Here is an 18,159-nt window from a genome sequence, read left to right on the forward strand (position 1 = left end):
TCGAATTGATTCTGGAATGAAAAGGCACTTCACATCGACTGAACAGAAGCGCAAAAGCACATCTCTCCTCAACAAGCTGCATGATTTGAAAATGTTGCAGGTTTAATACTATACACTTCAGGTGCAGCCCCATGAGCGAATGATAAAACATGGAAAGTTATAAAGGAGAAGCACAAACAGACATACAGTATATGAAAGGTTCATCCCTCCCAAATGTCCTCAGCAGGTGCATCCTGCAACGCACAAATAAGGCTGCTAACAATTGAACACATTCTCTATCACAAAGGAAGTGTATCTATAGTACATGCCCACACCTTACAATTTTTTAATGGTCCATCCGTGCTTCGACACCCTCACATCAACAGCTCTATAGTACAAACACATTTTCACATTGGTGCTAATGTTACGGCCTAAAATAGGCAATGGTTCAGAGCAACATTTATATGATGTACCAGTTTTCACTCATGTCGAGGAAACTAGCACAGGTGCATTTCTTGAGACTAAAGATATACAGTAAGAAGATGCATGCATTGTTGCATGCTTTGCCCCGTGCAGCATGATTTTAAAATGCACTGTGAACTGCTGGTCAAGTTTTTTGAAGCATTGTGGCAGAAGCAAACGAAGGGGACAAAGAGCTTGTGACAACGAGCAGAGGAAGTGTGGGTTCCTGTAAGTGTGTGTAATGCATTTAAGTGTGTGCAGTCCTATTTCAAGAAACAAATTTAAACCAGTAGTCATGCCAACTAATGGCCATATAACAGTTGCTGTAGCAACAATCAGGAAAAAAAAATCAAAATCAAAGTGAGTTTCCTGGAAGATGGAAACTATATGTGAACACACAATATGAGAAGATCAGCCTACAGCAAAAGACTAATAATAAATCGGCCAGCCATAAGGCACAGTTACTACCAGCGACGGCACATTCATCCAGGAGGCAGCAGACAGACTGCTTGTGCAACCAAAACATCTGGGTCAGTAACGGAAAGACGGAGGGAGAAAATAGTCTTAGACGTACACAGACTGCCTGATGAATGCCACACAAAAATATGGCAAGAGCTTCTAAAACTTTGCAGTTAGAATCTATTTGGTTGGCTTTGTGGAACTTCTGGGAGTCAAGGCACTCTGGATTTCAACTGTCTGATGGGAAAAGTCACGTTTGTCAAAGCAGAGCTAGGCTAAAGTATATAGCATCAAAAAAATGGTTGAGAAAATAATCTGCAATCTAATTTATTTTCTTGAGCACAAATGGATATTTCTGAATATAATACGTACTGTACATTTAAATCACAATTTATACACATTTTCCCATAATTTTGCAAATTTGGAGAAGGCTACAATTAGAGATTTATGGAGGAGGCGATATGTTTTTGATTATTAAAAGTAATGGTTTTTTCATGCATTTTGTGCACTGTTTTAACATTAGCTTGCCAAAACACTAATCATTTACAAATGTATTTAGTAGACCAGACTTTATTCTGATGTACACAATAATGTGCACATAAGTAATATTACAGAGAATGTAATCTCACCTTAATATGTCATTTTCTTTGTTACAACACTATTCAAAAGTCAGTAAGATTTTCTTAAAAAAAAAAAAAATAATAATAATAATAACAACAATGCTTCTATTCGGCAAGGATGCTCATGATGTCCACAAATATGAAGCAGCACAACTGTTTTCGACATTAATAATAGTACTTTTTTTTCTTGAGTAGCAAAGCAGCATATCAGAATGATTTCGGAAGGATCATGTGACACTGAAGACTGGAGTAATGATGCTGAAAATTCAGCTTTGCATCACAGAAATAAATTATATCTTAAAATACAATCAAACTAAAAAAATTAAATATTTAATAAAAAATATTTTTTAATTTGTAATATTTCACAATATTACTGTTTTTTAACTAAATGAAGCATTGGTGAGCATAAAGGAGACTACTTCCAGTAACATTTAAACACTTCCTGATCCCAAACTTTTAATTGAGTGTTTATATGATATGTAGAAAATATGTAGATCTTAAAGCAAAAATGATTTTCACCTGGCATGATGACATCAGAGAAGCCCAGTTTTTTGGTGATGGACACTCCTCTGGTAAAAAGCACCATGTATTCTCTCCGCAGCTGTTCGATGTCGCCGTGTAGTAGCTGAAGCGCCACCGCCAGACCTGGATCGAACACACACATCCAATTCATCTTAATTTTTCAACAAATACAGCATAATGAGCTAATTACAGATGCTTTTTCACAGCTTCCTTGAATCAATCACTTAATGAATGAACCTTTACCCAACAGATCGACATTGAGAAAACTTTGCACCTGCACCTGATGAATATTCACAGGTATTCACTGCAGAGCACATGAATATTCATTAGAAAGCTCTGAATATAATAATCCTCTCACACTCAACTCTCTTATTTTGAGAGGTTGTGATAAATATACATTTTGCCTAATTGTATTCTGTCCAGAAGAGATTTGGCAGTGTTTCAGGTCAATATCAGAGTGGTTTGCATTTTGGTAAACTGCACTGCTTTTGTAATAATGGTAATGAATATTCACAAGTAATAATGTGAAAGTGATGTTATGTACAGAAACACACACCATCAGTCCAGAACTGCCTCTTGTAAAAAATTCTAACCACATGAAACGGACTGAAATTGATCCACGCCAAATTATTCAATGCAGGCATTATATTTATTTTCATTTAGTTTAACTTGATGTCTAAAGATGAAATAAAAAATGTATATAGTCATAAAAAAAGACAAAAACAACAATATTACTAAAACTTTTAAATTTTAAATAAAAAATAATAATAATTCTAAATATAAACAAAACTATAATATAATCTCAATGATACTAGAATAGCACTGCCTTACACGTAATTTTTGCCTATTTTTAACCTGTTTTTCTTGTCAGAGTTTTGCTGAGCTTTAGAACGCTTCCAATAGCCCATCAGTACATGACAGTAAAATGATTAAGCAAACACACATCGGGGTCTGTGCTACTGCAGCTCTTAACGATGTTCTGAAGCAGCGCTGAGGTTGATCATAAACCTCGTCTGGCACATACTCAGTGGCAACGGCTTCATATTGTATAATCGCTGCTTGATGGCACAGGGTCAGAGAAGTGCTGGTGGAGAATTATTCAATTACTGAACTCGCACAACGTCTCCATTAATCACACAGACAGATTCAGAGCGTGCACGTGGGAATTGAGCCAAACTAAACCTACTCAAATAGAAATGTTACGTCAGTAGCATGTATTCACTTCTCAGCAATTAGAAGACAATAATTAATCAAATGTGCTATGCAGATGATTTACATTTGAATGCATGAGATATTCAAGTCACTATATAAAGAAAGATGCATTTACTAATGTCAAGGTTAAATATAAAATCAATGTAAATTAAATTAAAAAAAAGTAAAAAAAAAAAAAAAAAAAAAAAAGTATTGACTTGAATTGAACTGATTTTATTGTATTGTATTGTAAAGCCCTTTAGGATTGGCTCCAATTAAGGCAACATTTTTTATTAAAATTGCTAATAAAATAAAATTAGGTTTAAATAAAGGAAGATAAATTATAAATGTAAAGCCCTTTAGGATTGGCTCCAATTAAGGCAACATTTTAAATAAAAAATGTAATAAAATTTTACATTTAAATAAAATAAGAAAATAAGTAAATTACATAATTAAACTTAACTAAATTCTAAATTCCAAATATTTTTTTTATTAAACTGGCCCTTTAAGGATTGGCTCTAAATTAACAAAACTCCATTACATTTTTTAACAAGTACTATATATATTCAGTGATATGTAATGTAACCTTGCTCTATCATTACATCATTACAGCTAATTTATTTTCAGGCCATTATCATAATCATTATCATAATGTTTAATAAGGTCCTGATAAAGCTGTTTCTGTGTTCTGCTCAGCATAACTGATGTAGTAGAGATTAATCTAATAGAAACATTACGGCTGATGAGTGAGTATCGTAGTAAGGATGTGATCTCATGCATGAGCGGGCGTTTAACAAACGGGCAACGAATAATGTAATATGTTAGCAGAAATCATATCTTCATTCATATCGATAAAATCTTGATGCAGTTTTTGTAACTGTTCATTGTTTGGTGAATAAATGACTTTTGATTCTGTCATCAAAATTAATGTATTCCCTGCTTTTGTGATGTTATTATTCAACATCTAACGGATGTGGAGGTGCTGGGTACATTTACCATCCCTTCACAGAAAATGCAGAAATCGCAAAAAGCTGTATATCTACCATCTGGATGCTTGTGCTTCTTTATGGTTTTTCCCCTGCCAAAATGAAATTTATTATCATGTGTAGCTGTTTGGATAAGCCACCCTGAGGGTCCTTTCATGCTTCTTCAGATCTAAAATAATTAACTTCTAGTCATCATGCAAATGAGGTTTCTGCGAGAGCCGAGCATCTTAATACCACCTCCAAATACGCTGGCAAACCACGTACACAAGCATTATGCGGAAAATGGGGGTATTTCATTTAACTGGAAATTCACTTTTGAAGGTTTTATTTTCCCTGAAGTCCACTTATAATGTTTTTCGAAGTTTCATGCACCAAAAACAGCCTTGATTGGGGTTTTTTGACCATTTACAGCCTCTTTCTGACCTTTAAAATAAAAAAGGCTGTTATGTTACTGTACCTTTTAAGACTACATGCAAATAACCTCTTATACGTTGCTGGACATTAAAATCAATGCTGACATGTAAACATGGGCGAACTTATATTAATTGTGTGATGTCATATCCATGGCAATTTCTGAGCCGTTTACGAAAATAGTTTATATAACTTGTGATGGTTTTGTTACCTGTGTTGGAGCCTGAGAGATTGTATCTGGAGTTGACTTTCTTAATGATGTTGTCGTGTATCTGACTCCAGTCGCTTTCTGTGTTGCAACTGCAAACAACAAGGACAATCAGAGTGCTGGATTCAATCACAGAGCCACACAGATATAAAGAACAACAATAGCATTAACAGCCTGAAGGACTGGCCATGAGCCAGCTGATAATGTGTGAACCAACAAAGATCTAGAGCAAAACACATCTGTCTGCCATCCAGGCCTAAGTAGGCCACAATATTACAGATGTTTGAGACAAATTTCCATTTATATTTCAGATACCAACTCTTTAGATTAAAACATATTTAAAGGGTTAGTTCACCCTAAAATTAAAATTAGGCTCTGTTTTACTCACCCCAGAAGCATCCTAGGTGTATATGACTTTCTTCTTTCAGACGAATCCAGTCCAGTTATATTAAAAATGGTCTTTGATTTTCAAGCTGTTTAATGCCATTCAGCATTTTGATCTTTCTGTTGCGTTTCCATGTGTGTCACTTCTGAACAGCGCATGCGCAAAGACGAACTCGTACGTCATCCACCCAGAACTGCATCCGTGTACAACATCAGCATCGATTCGCCACAGGAGGCCTTTGTTCAACCCCCGGAACCGTCTGAGACACTTTTTTTTATGGATGAGCGATTTTATTTAACTACTTTTGGACTGATGCAGTGCAACACCCGTTGAGTGCCATTAAATAACTTGAAAGATCAAAGACAATTTTTCTTATAACTGCGACAGGATTAGTCTGAAAGAAGAAAGTCATATACACCTACGATGCCACAAGGGGGAGTAAAACATCGACTAATTTTCATTTTCGGGTGAACTAACCCTTTAATAGTATACGACAGAAAACTTCCTCAACTTTCAATGTTTTTCTCGGGGAAGGTTATTAACCAGTGAGATTTGCCACCCAAAACAAATCCTAAAATGAAATTATAAAAATAAAAAATAAATTAAATTCTAAAATCATCTAAGACTATTTTCATTGAACAACTGGGTTAATTATTATTTTTTTATATATATATATATAAATATTTTTTATAATTTTTTTTGTCACTGATACATTTTATATATAAAAATGTCTACTTGAGCTTAAAAAAAAGATTTTTAAAAAGATTTCTTGTTGACAAAATACTATATTCACAGATTCTCCATAATTGTAGACAATTATTGAATATAAACATGATGGTGACTAGTCAACTTCATCCAATCTGACCAATCGGGGAAAGAGCAAGTCTAAAAACAGGAAGTCAGACTCCGTTTAACTCAGGGTCCTGAGGCGTAATGCAGTGTGTGTGTGTGTGTGTGTGGAGGGTCACTTACGCATAGACCTTCAGCAGGAGGTCATCTTTAGAGTCAGCAGTGAGAAGATCAGCGATGCTGAATACAGTACAGCCGAAAGGACGTCTGTACTGCACATTACACGTGTTCTTCTTCTCTCCTGCACCCATCCTCCCTACACACACAAACACACAAAACATTCAGCGCTCATCACACTCAGGCTCTTTGGCTTCAGTAATTATTCAGTGGAGAAATATCGGCTTTTACCAATCCTAATGATGTGTACGACAATATACACATCTTTTCTCAGGTCGCCGCTGCCCAGATCCTGAACAAAACAACCGATAGTTAATCAACACAGATTACTCTGCATGATTACTCTGGCAGTCATTTCATCTCAAAACTCACCACAAATAGTGTGCATTGTCTTTCGGTCTTCTCTGGAAACTTGGGAAGACCGTTTTTATTGAGTTTAACAAAGAACCTTTCACTGCAAAACAGAGAGAGAGAGAGCGGGAGAAATACTTTCAGTTTCTACAATGAGCTTATTGCATTTATTTATTACAAATTACCTTTTTTTTTTTTTTTAGTCTGTGAGGACTAAAAATTGCATTGTGTCATTTTTAGCACAGCAGATGCAATGCTGTTAAATTCACTTTGCCATTGTTTACAAAGCAAAACCTCATACAAAACAAAAACAAGTGACAAAAACCAAAATAAAACAAAACACAGCAATAAATTTTTTGTACTGCAGTAATACTATGATTTTTTTTTATATGCACCACAGTAACACCATGTTTCTGGACGTACAGAAGTAATATGTTTTTTGGTCATGTACAAAATAAAATATCCATGCTTCTGTACATATACCATGGTGATATCATGGTAATTTATTGGATACATAACATGTTATTATTGACTGAAAATAAGATGATACCATCTGTGACACAGGACCTTTTTGTGAGCTGCTGTTTTTTGAATATATGCATCTAGCAAATACAGAAATGTTCATGTAAAGCATGAGCTGTCAATACAAGAAATAACGTGACAGACACATGTGTCCTTCACCAACCAACCTCACAATCCAGTTACATGACTTTCACAGCTCCGTGATAAAAAGAGGAGCGGCCCTATAAATGAATCCCTACAGGCACAATAGCTGGCAATAGAAATCAAACAAAGCTTACAGATCCGATCCGCTCAGGAATATACAGACATTCATGAACGGACTTATATTAAACCGGCCCTTTCGCACAAACACCATGTAATTAACTCAGCATTGTTGCGATCCCAGCATCCCATCGGCAGAGGCAGGAGCACAAAGGCTGTTTTGGCCCTTGACATGCAGCTCCAAGGCTGTGACGGCTTTCTGAAGAGGCGTCTGTGGACACTGGGATACTGCTATCGGCAGATATCATGCCAACATTTCCATAACACACAGACAGGCGGCTTTCTTTCACTGTCACCCCAGAATTTGATATTTCCTCCCTTGATGCTGGGGATTAAAGTTCAAATGGGACACCGATACGAGCCGCCCGCCTCCGTCCAGATAAATCGGCACGGCTGGAAAAGTGATCCCTGTATGTCAGGGTGGATATATTAACCCGTGGGAAATGGTCCCGTGGGAACAGAGGGGGACCCGTTACCCAGAAAGCTGTCAGTCAACACTTTTTACACATCCTGTGGCAAAAGTGAAGTGAAACACAGATAGACTTCTTCACAAACACTTGACTTGACACAAGGGGCTTTTGGTGGCAGCGCTCAGACTGTCTAAAGAAAAATGGATACAAACAGCATCCTCGTCTTTTTGTAACAGCACTCACTGTCCGTGCACTGCTAGATGAAACTGGTACCATGAGCTGCCTAACACCAGATGCTGAATCACTCCACTCACAAGTAAAAAATAAATAAATAAAAAAAATAAAAAAAATTCAACTTAGTTTGTAAAATAGAAAACTATTTAGTTTATTTTTAATAAATAATAATAATAGTAATAGTATAGAAAATAAATATAATTTAACAATTTGACACAAATATACTTTATAAGAAATTATCCTTATCCATTTAATAATAAGAAAATTAAATTGAATATAATAAATTAATATAATAATAGATCAATGCAATAATATGAGTTTATAACAGCTCTCTTTAGTTTTTTTTAAACTGTAATAAGTTGGGGGGGGGGGGGGGGGGTTAAATTAAATGTTATAAATAAGCAAAATAATACAACACTGTATATCTCCAAAGAGTATCATTTTAAATCAAATACATAAATAAATCATCTTCCTCCTTCTGCATTTCTTCTCTTAGCTTCCTTCCTATTCTAGTTTCATCAATTCAGCAATAACTTCATTGTTGTTGCTGCTGTTGTTGTTCTTTTGTAAGCTGCTTTGGATAAAAGCATCTGTTAAATGCATAAATGTAGATGTTTCTACATGTAATGTACAGTTATGTGTGTAACAGCACATTAAATGCATTTAGTGTAAAATATACAAATTGGGATCCAGCCCTAGTGATTCCCGGGAATCTGGGCAGCGGTGTGATTAAATTCACAGGAGTTGTCAGGATGGGCATTGAGCAGATTTAAAGCTGCAGGCTAGTCTGACAGAGGCTGAAAGCAAAAGAAAATAAAGGGAGCCACCATTCTATATAGAAACAAAAAAGAAGAAGAATTAACTGAAAACCAGCCAACTAACCAGGTAGGGAAATCAGAGCCACGTTAATATTCTCCTTTAAGACTAAAGACAGGGATTGAGGGAGAAAATACTCAATCAATGAACACTGGGAAAACATTGAGATAATGTGAGCAGATGCCACAGAGCAGCTGCTGAGACGGTTACAGTCTCTAATTAACCATTAGATGAGATAAACGGGTACACACACACACACAGCTTCCACTGCAGGTGTGTTTCCCTGATGCAAACTGTTTATTTGTTTTTCATCTGTCTGGCAGTGGCCAGGAACCAACACAGGAGGAAGTTCATGTAATGGGGTTATGATTGAAGAGCACATCATGGATTCAAATAGGATATTTTACCACTAAAGGACTTTCATTATAACAAAAAAAAAAAAAAAAAATGTAATGGCGACTTTTTATTTTACAATTCACACATTTTTTCTTGCAATTCTGAATTTATAGAATTCAGAATTGAGATATAAATGCAGAAAACTGCAACTGCGAGAAAAAAAGTGTCTCAATTACCTTTATTTTTTTATTCTGTGGTGGAAACAAGCTTTTATTAAAAAATGTAAATGTTTCATAAAATAAGCAGATTAGAATTTCACAATATTACTCCTTTTATTGTATTTTTTTATCAAATAAATGCAGCCTTTGTGAGCAGAAGAATCGTCTAACCCCAAACATTTGAATGGTAGAGTACAAGTGTAGATTTACATTCATAATACATTTATAACCATGTATAAATGATTGGTTAGACGCTCACCTGAGTGGTTTGTTCTCTCGACTATCATAGATGAAGAAGAAGACCTCCAGCTCTTCACCCAGATTTGAGCTCATCAGACTCTTCAAATGGACAAACAGGTGATGTGTGCTGACAGGAGTCGGAGTTTCCTTCTTCCGTTGCCGATTCTCCATCTATCCATCCAAACAGGTGATTACATGTGACACATCCATTTTTCAATAAAGCAAGACATAAAAGTGACCCAGTAACACAATGCATATGAATTCTTTGCATTGTGTTTCTCTTTTTTAACACCAAAAAAAGCAGGAAAAGCTGTGCATAATATCATCAGGAATGCACTGAATATTCCACTGAATTCCAGCGCCTCCATGTTCACATCAAGACTCCTTTACAGCCAAATTTTATTTCAGTTAATATGCTCCTTTCTTTGTAATGACACCACAGAGTGCGATGTCAAATGCACACACACACCCTCACATGCATATCACTGCACACAAGTGCACATTCACACGGTTTGTTTGTAACACATTTTGTGTTGGTTCTCACATGGGAGCATCAGATATTAGACCGTGTGAGTCCTTGAAATGCACTGCATTCTGATCGCACATCTCTGTGTGTGGACATGGAGATCTGAACAGGCAAGATGTGACATATAAAAAGACCACCGGGGCAGTACATATCCTCTATCTGTGTGTATGCATGAGGAGGACAGAGACAAACACTAATGAACACACTTTAATTTTAAAAGTTGTTCTAATACTAACCAATTAAATAAAACAATGACATTAAGCCTTTAAGTATTTCTCACTTAATTAGCACTGGAAGTTTTGCAAGCAATTATTCTAGTAAATTAGAGTTAATGTGCACCAAGATATTAGGGATGGGACGATAACCGGTTTTATTGATAACCGTGATAAAATGTGCTGAAGGTTAGTAATATCGTTTAAAAATGAATTATCATTAAAACCGTGTTTGATTATCGCGGTTTTAATAACTCACTATTAAATCATGTCCAGCCAGCAACAGTCTGACGCAAGCGCAGCGCACAATGTTTTTTTTGTTTTTTTTCGAGAAGGAATGGCGAAAGTCAGTGACTTTTCTATGCTTTTCTATGCTTCTACACTTTTCATTGTAAGGAAGGAAATGCCACAGAATTTAATCTTTCTTTAAATTAAGTGCATAGAGTTGCTTGTTTTATTAGTTGTTTGTTGATTATTAAATATAATACTTGCTGAAATGTTTTCAGTGTGAGCATCAACTATTTTTGAACACTTTCATCTCGTTTCAACAAAACCGTGATAATATTGATAATCGTGATAATTTTAGTCACTATAATCGTGATATTAAATTTTCATACCGTCCCATCCCTACAAGATATGTAAAAAAATATTACATCAGTGGTGTGCTGATAGTGGAATATTTTGCAGGGCTAATATTACTACCCATAATCCCTTGCAAAAAAAAAATTTTTTTAAATGCAATCAAACTTTTGCAATTATAGAAAAAGCTACATTAATACTTTTTAAATGCATGAACATAATTTATTTAATAATAATTTATTTTGAGGTATTGGATTTAATAAGATACTAACATAAAATAATTATGGTATGCAAAAAGGTAAATAAATTGCATCTAAAATATATTAATATATAAATTGAATAAAATAAAATAAAATTTTACTTTATGTAAATGTCAAACCATTTTTTATACATTCAACTGTTATAATTATGAAATAATTATTTTAAAAAATAATAATAATAATACTGTAATAGTATAATTTATGCAACTGTTAAAATTACGAAAAAAATTAAATTTATAGTTTATAAAATAATTAAAATGAATAAAAAATATGTTTAAATATTTTGGGTCTAAAATAAATGTTTACAATTATAATAAAGGGTTAATTCTTCAACTGAATCCACAAATTGGGTTTCAGCTTACTGTAAGGTGTTGTACGAGTAAAAACAAAAGGTATTGAAGTGCCTTAATAATAGAAGAAAAAATAAATCCATAAAAGAGAGCAGTAATTCGTCCTCCACGAGAACTGACGTTAACAGAAGCTCAAATAACAGAGTTTTAATGGGAATGAATAGGCTAAAAAGATATAAGTCCTGGAATTTCAATAAAAACTTTTTTCCCTGTTTGGCAGGCTGGAAGGTTCTGGACTCTAAACTGCTTACTTTTACATCATGAACTCCAAATAAAGACCACCTGTGCTCTGATAATGCATGTGTGGGGTAATAATTATCATAAATAATCAACCAAACCAAAAAGTAAGAAAACCTCAAGAATAAAAATGTGCCACTAAAAAGTGAAAACATTCTTGATATCTGCTTCTAAAATTGATTAAATCATTGTGATGAAAAAATAATAATTTTGGCAGATACATATTTATAGTTTATTTATAGCCATGATTCCCACTTCCAGTCTCCCAGTTTCTTTCGCATACACTCTTATGTGTTGTTGTCTGAATCCTCAGCACTAATCAAAGTTTGTGTGGGGAGACTGTGACCTGATTCACTCCCACAGTATTCATCACAGCACTCTGGGTATGTGTCACAGGTAATGAGCGCAGTCTAAACACACACCAAACGACCGGCTATTCAATCACAGCTAAACTAGACCATCATAGCACAAAATAACCCAAACAAATCAATAATGGCTGCCAAGAATTAGCATAGATAGTCATTCATCATAAACACCAGTTCTAATAAAGCTGTCATAACTTTTGAATTCAAATGTCTTTTTTAGGCCGTCAGCAATTAGCAGGTTGCAAAAATCCTGGTGTTTTATGGCATATGCAGCTGATGGCAAAAAGTGCCACTTAAACCACAGACAGGGTGCAGTAATCTAGTCCAGCTACGAGTACTGGGTCACATTTAGCTGAGGTAATGCTCCACATAACTCAGTTATATCAGAGTAGAGACTACCCGATGTCAACAACCCCTCCGGTCTGCAACCAGACTACCACATCCATGATGGCAGTCATTTTCTGCGGCGTATTTTGTCTGTGCGGTTCAGAATTACTGTCATTTTTCCCATGGGGCCTGTAAAGGGAGCTGATGAGAGCACATGAGGCTTTCATTGCGGGCCTCTCGCATTTAACAGAACGGATAAGTGGGGAAGGAGAGAAATCTTTGGTTGAACGAGGTTGTTGTGGTTAAGCAGCAAAACAGACGTACCAGCCGGTAGAGCTCGGTGATGCTGATTTCATCTGGGTCCACCATGCTGAACTCCCTCCTGGGTACCAGGTCCAAACCCAGCTGCCTGTGAAAGATGAATATAATTCAAGCATTACAAGTCTATGTCCAACATGTTTCACCATATCATGCAAGTGTAAATGTTGCATAAATTCACAATCAAAACCCAATAGGAAAATAGCTGGTGTTTAATGTGGAGCCAGGGGCTACGAAACAATTACAAACCAAGAATTTCTCATGGAAGAAATTAATAATTTAGGCTGCCGGAAATCAAAATAGTTAAACAAGAAATTAGAATTCACATAAATGAAATGAAGAAAATGTAGGCCTATATGTCGAGATTTTTTACTTGAGTGAGTATTTTTGTAATTTTGCAATACTTTCTATGGTGATTCTCATTAGATTCTCATTACTGGAGTGAATTCATTTACTTTGATTTAAACCAGCATAAAATATAGACAGTACAACAAATAATACAAGATAAATAAATATTTAACTTTACACTATCGTTCAAAAGTTTGGAGTTTCTATTTACAAACAAAATATGGTATAATGATGCTTACTTGTTTAAAAAAGTATGTTTCCACAAAAATATTAAGCAGCGCCACTGTTTTAAACATTGATAATAATAAGAAATGTGTCTTGAGAACCATATTGCAATGATTTCTGAAGGATTATTTGACACTGTTTTAACTGTATTTTAAAACAAATAAATGCAATCTTGCTGAGCATTACAGATGTCTTTTTGTTCTTCTTTTCAAAAACATAAAACACCCTTACCAACCCTAGTCTTTTCAACAGTAGGGGATTTTAATATTTATTTATTCTTATTCATAAATAATATCTTTTTTAGTTACAGGAAAAACAGTTTTGGGGAACTATGGTAAAACCCATTTGAAATGCATATACCGTATTTTCCGGACTATAAGTCGCACTTTTTTTTATAGTTTGGCTGGTCCTGCGACTTATAGTCAGGTGCGACTTATTTATCAAAATTAATTTGACATGAACCAAGAGAAATTAACTAAGAAACATGAACCAAGAGAAAGCATTACCATCTCCAGCCGCGAGAGGGCGCTCTATGCTGCGCAGTTCTCCTGTAGTCTACACTGAACACATATAGCGCCCTCTCGTGGCTGTAGACAGTAATGCTTTCTCTTGGTTCTAAATAAATGCGACTTATAGTCCAGTGCGACTTATATATGTTTTTTTCCTCATCATGGCGTATTTTTGGACTGATGCGACTTATACTCAGGTGCGACTTATAGTCCGAAAAATACGGTATTTAATGCCAAATGCAAAAAAACAAAAACAAACGTCTTAGCCTTCAATCTCTTCATGCAGAATGCAATATAATTCATATTCACATAAATCACGCTAACTGATGTTCAATAAACTCTTATTTGGAGCTTTGAGATTTCACTTACATTTCTTTCATATTTGTGTGAAACATGACGTGAATGTGTTTGTGACAGGTGTTTTGCTTTAACACATCACAGAGGTGATACAACACTCACTCATTGCCCCAGTCCAGACGTGCCGTGATGTGCTGTTTGACGTCCCTCATACGGTCGTGGGTCAGGTGACCCACCAGTACCTGCCGTCTGAGGTCCAAAATCTCATTCATCACGTGCCACAGTCTGTGAAACAGATCTCCTTCATTTTTCTTTGGGAATAAACAAAAAGACAGGAAAGAAAGGTCAGTTTAAATCTAGATTAAAGACCCACCTCTTTAACCTGGCTAACACATTTCTAATATTCAAATCCGTTTTTAGGCTACATTAGGCTGCATTATTAGGAAAACCGGAACCTGGAACACTTCCCATAACACACAATGTACTTACTACATCGTTAGAAGAATGGCATTTACGCTAATATTAGTCTGTTTCTCTCTTATTCCGAACCCACCGAAGGTGGATCAGCACCTAGAAAGGACCTCTACAGCCCTGAATGTTAACGGAGATGAGGAAAACTAGATGAGCCCCAGACACAGATCCACAGTCAAGACCTTGTCTCCTAAACAGCAATCGGGAAAAGACCACAGGAAACAGATCTGACTTTGCTGCAGCCTGGAATTGAACTGCTGGTTTCGCCTGGTCAGAGGAGCCCCCCGACTGAGCCTGGTTTCTCCCAAGGTTTTTTCTCCATTCTGTCACCGATGGAGTTTCGGTTCCTTGCCGCTATCGCCTCTGGCTTGCTTAGTTGGGGACACTTTAATTTCCAGTGATATTGTCAATTTGATTGCATAGATACTATTTAAACTAAACTGAGCTGGATGAAGACAACACTGAATTCAATGATGAACTGCCTTTTTGCATTATTGACACACTATTTTCATATTTAATGCTTTTCAGTTGTTTTGTCACAGTCTGTATTGTTAAAAGAGCTATATAAATAAAGGTGACTTGACTTGACCTAGTGTAAAAATAACTCAAAAACAGTCCCACCCAACAACAGCTTTGATACAAATAATATATCCAGAGTTCACGAAGCCAGCGTCTGGCTGTGGGCGGACTGCTGTTTGAGTAAACAGTATTTACCACAAAGAGCTGCTTCCACATGGCACCCCAGTCCCTCAGGGTGGACGTCATCTCCGTAATGACAGAATCTTCGGTCGGCACTACCATCTCAAACTGCCTGTGGGTCAAATGTGGGCAGCACACAGTGCAACAAATATGAGATACACCTCATCTGCTTCTGCCGATGCTATACTGTTCATTAATCAAAGGAGAAGGCAGATGTACAGTGGAGCGCTGGTGCTTTCCTTCAGTTCACCATCGCTACATTCATTAGCATTATATTCAGGCAGATGTCTGTGCACCAACAAAATGTCATAACATAGTTCATAAAATCCAGAACACCACTTATTTTGTATGGCTGCAGAATATGGATGAAGTTAAAACAATTCCATGGCCAGATATATATGAATTACAGCGGAGCGATTTTTCTGTTTATATCGATTAAGTTAACAACTTTAGTTATTTTTAACCCTCATTATATGTTCAAAATCTATATATGATTTTTGCATTTGGGGTTGTTTGGTTGCTTTGTAAAAAGTCTTAACTTAATATTTTTCAACTTAACACCACATTGTATCTGATCAGCAACTTTGCATTAATGAGTGAATGTGAAAAAATATATTGTATTATATTATGATTTATTTAAAATGTATTAATATAGCATTATAGATTATTTTGTGTGGATTGTGTAATTGTTATAATTATATTATTATAATACTGTTAATACAGGTTTATAATTATATCTTTCATTATAGCCTATGATCGCAAATTTAATAAACCCACATATTTATTTCTAACAAAACAGCATAAATATTAAAGTTTTCAATTAATAGTACTTGCATACATTTTCACTTTCAGATGAATTAAAAAGAGATAAAATTTCCATACTGCAATAGTTTGTCAATGTTTGTACATGTTTATGTTTATCAACAAAATTCAGTCCCCAACACTGTGTGAGATATGGGAAAAGGATATATATATGTAAAGGGTGTAACGGTACGTGTATTCGTACCGGACTGTTTCGGTACGGTGCACGTGTGTACCGAATGACCGAATGCAATATTTTGTGTGCCGAACATAGGTACATTTTCGTGTTTCCAAACAAACATATTCAGTGGCAGCCTAAGGTTTTCAAAAGGCATCACGCGAGTGTGAACATCACTACAACTAGGAAAAACACAATTGTAATTCAAACGCAGCTCCCGTCGACATTTAAACAGACCTTTGCTATTAATTCCTATTGGTCCAACGCAATAACGAAATCTGAGCAGGTCTAAAAACTGAAACGGTTGATGCTGCACTTTACACTTTGGAAAAGTTATATATATTTTCTAAATATGAGCAGGCCTACAAGCTGGGATTGGTAATGCTGCACTGTAATCATAGTTATTTATTTATATTTTTCATTATATTTTATTATATGATATTGGTTTGAGACTGAGACTATTTTATTTAGTGGAGAACTTTGCAGCAGTATTTTATTTCTTATTCTTTTTTTATTTTATATATATATTATTAAAAAGTATTTTAAAAAAGTGTAAACAAATTGTAAAAAAAAGTTTATAGTAATAAACAACCTGCAGTTTAATGTTTGCATTTCTTTCCCTTACTGTACCGAAAATGAACCGAACCGTGACTTTAAAACCGAGGTATGTACCGAACCGTGATTTTTGCGTATCGTTACACCCCTAAAAAAAAATATATATATATATATATATATATATATATATATATATATATATATATATATATGATTTTTTTCTGAAAAATCCAAAACAAATCAGACTGTTAACAATATTTTATGAGAGACTGCAAACTATAGATTAAGGTGGCTGTATTGCAGTAACATTAGCGAACAGATGTGTACAATGTGCATGTCAACACAGACATGACAGATATCTGAAATTACACAAATGTTACTAATATCATGGGGGGAGACAGTACTATACTACAGTACTTACTACAGTAAATACTGAAACCGCATATAAATGCTCAGCTAAATGTGTCTGCATTCTTTTCTTCAACTCACCCTTTATTCTTGATATGAGCATTCTTCAGATGGATGTAGCTGCATGGGAAAATGCCCTAAAAAGAAAGATGGATAAACAGATAAACAAACCAAAATGTTTAAGTCTAATAATAATCAAAGACAGAAATAAACCTAGATATTGGCTTTGATCAATTTGTTTTGGCTAAGGGTGTTGCTGTGATATTTCAGGAACTAAAAATAGCATCCCACACAGACACAACTGATAAAAGACAAAGAGACCATTCCTTACCTTAGCATTCGGGTTCTTGAGGACGAATCCTCTGTACCAACCTGAAACACACAACATTTCTGTGACTTTCATCTTTAATATTGGCCTAATGTTTCCTGACTGAGCCTCATCATAAAGCTACTTAACTAACAAAAAACAGTAATGATGGAAATGTTCTTAAATTAGTACTAAAAATGCAAATCTATGCTTATTTAATTAAAGGGACAGTCCACCCAAAAAATGTTGCTCTGTCGTCATTTACTCACCCTCAAGTTGTCACAAACCTGTAAGAGGTTCTTTCTTCTGTTGAACACAAAAGACGATATTTTGAAGAATGTTGGTAACCAGTTTACGGTAGCCATTGATACTCCACAATACTTTGGAAGTCAATGAATACCGTCAACTTCAGGGTATGACGCAGTTTTCATTTTTAGGTGAATATCCCTTTAAGTATGTTAAATCTGAAAATAATTAAGATGTGTGTGCAGTGAATGGAAATAAAAAAATGCTTCTTTCCATTAAGATATATTTAATATTGCAAACATCCAACCATATAGCACTGAAGATACAATCTATAGTAATAAAATAGCAATTGTAGCATTTGTTT

At 35.2% G+C, this 18,159-nt stretch overlaps 1 protein-coding gene across 3 annotated transcripts in view; it reads right to left on the reverse strand.

The window, feature by feature from the left end:
• The window catches only part of LOC132098731 (dedicator of cytokinesis protein 4-like), an 82,827-nt gene that overhangs the window by 37,572 nt on the left and 27,096 nt on the right, over window positions 1-18,159 (reverse strand). For all 3 annotated transcript variants that reach the window (XM_059504876.1, XM_059504877.1, XM_059504875.1), the window contains exons 3-13: window positions 17,574-17,614; window positions 17,324-17,379; window positions 15,316-15,412; window positions 14,293-14,441; window positions 12,758-12,842; window positions 9,597-9,748; window positions 6,562-6,643; window positions 6,421-6,481; window positions 6,196-6,328; window positions 4,842-4,930; window positions 2,040-2,165 (exon numbers count right to left, since the gene is read on the reverse strand). In XM_059504876.1, coding sequence (XP_059360859.1) covers window positions 2,040-2,165; window positions 4,842-4,930; window positions 6,196-6,328; window positions 6,421-6,481; window positions 6,562-6,643; window positions 9,597-9,748; window positions 12,758-12,842; window positions 14,293-14,441; window positions 15,316-15,412; window positions 17,324-17,379; window positions 17,574-17,614 — 1,071 coding nt within the window. The remainder of the gene's footprint in view (window positions 1-2,039; window positions 2,166-4,841; window positions 4,931-6,195; window positions 6,329-6,420; window positions 6,482-6,561; window positions 6,644-9,596; window positions 9,749-12,757; window positions 12,843-14,292; window positions 14,442-15,315; window positions 15,413-17,323; window positions 17,380-17,573; window positions 17,615-18,159) is intronic.

The sequence above is a fragment of the Carassius carassius genome, chromosome 22 (assembly GCF_963082965.1).
Source record: "Carassius carassius chromosome 22, fCarCar2.1, whole genome shotgun sequence".
Lineage (NCBI taxonomy): Eukaryota > Metazoa > Chordata > Actinopteri > Cypriniformes > Cyprinidae > Carassius > Carassius carassius.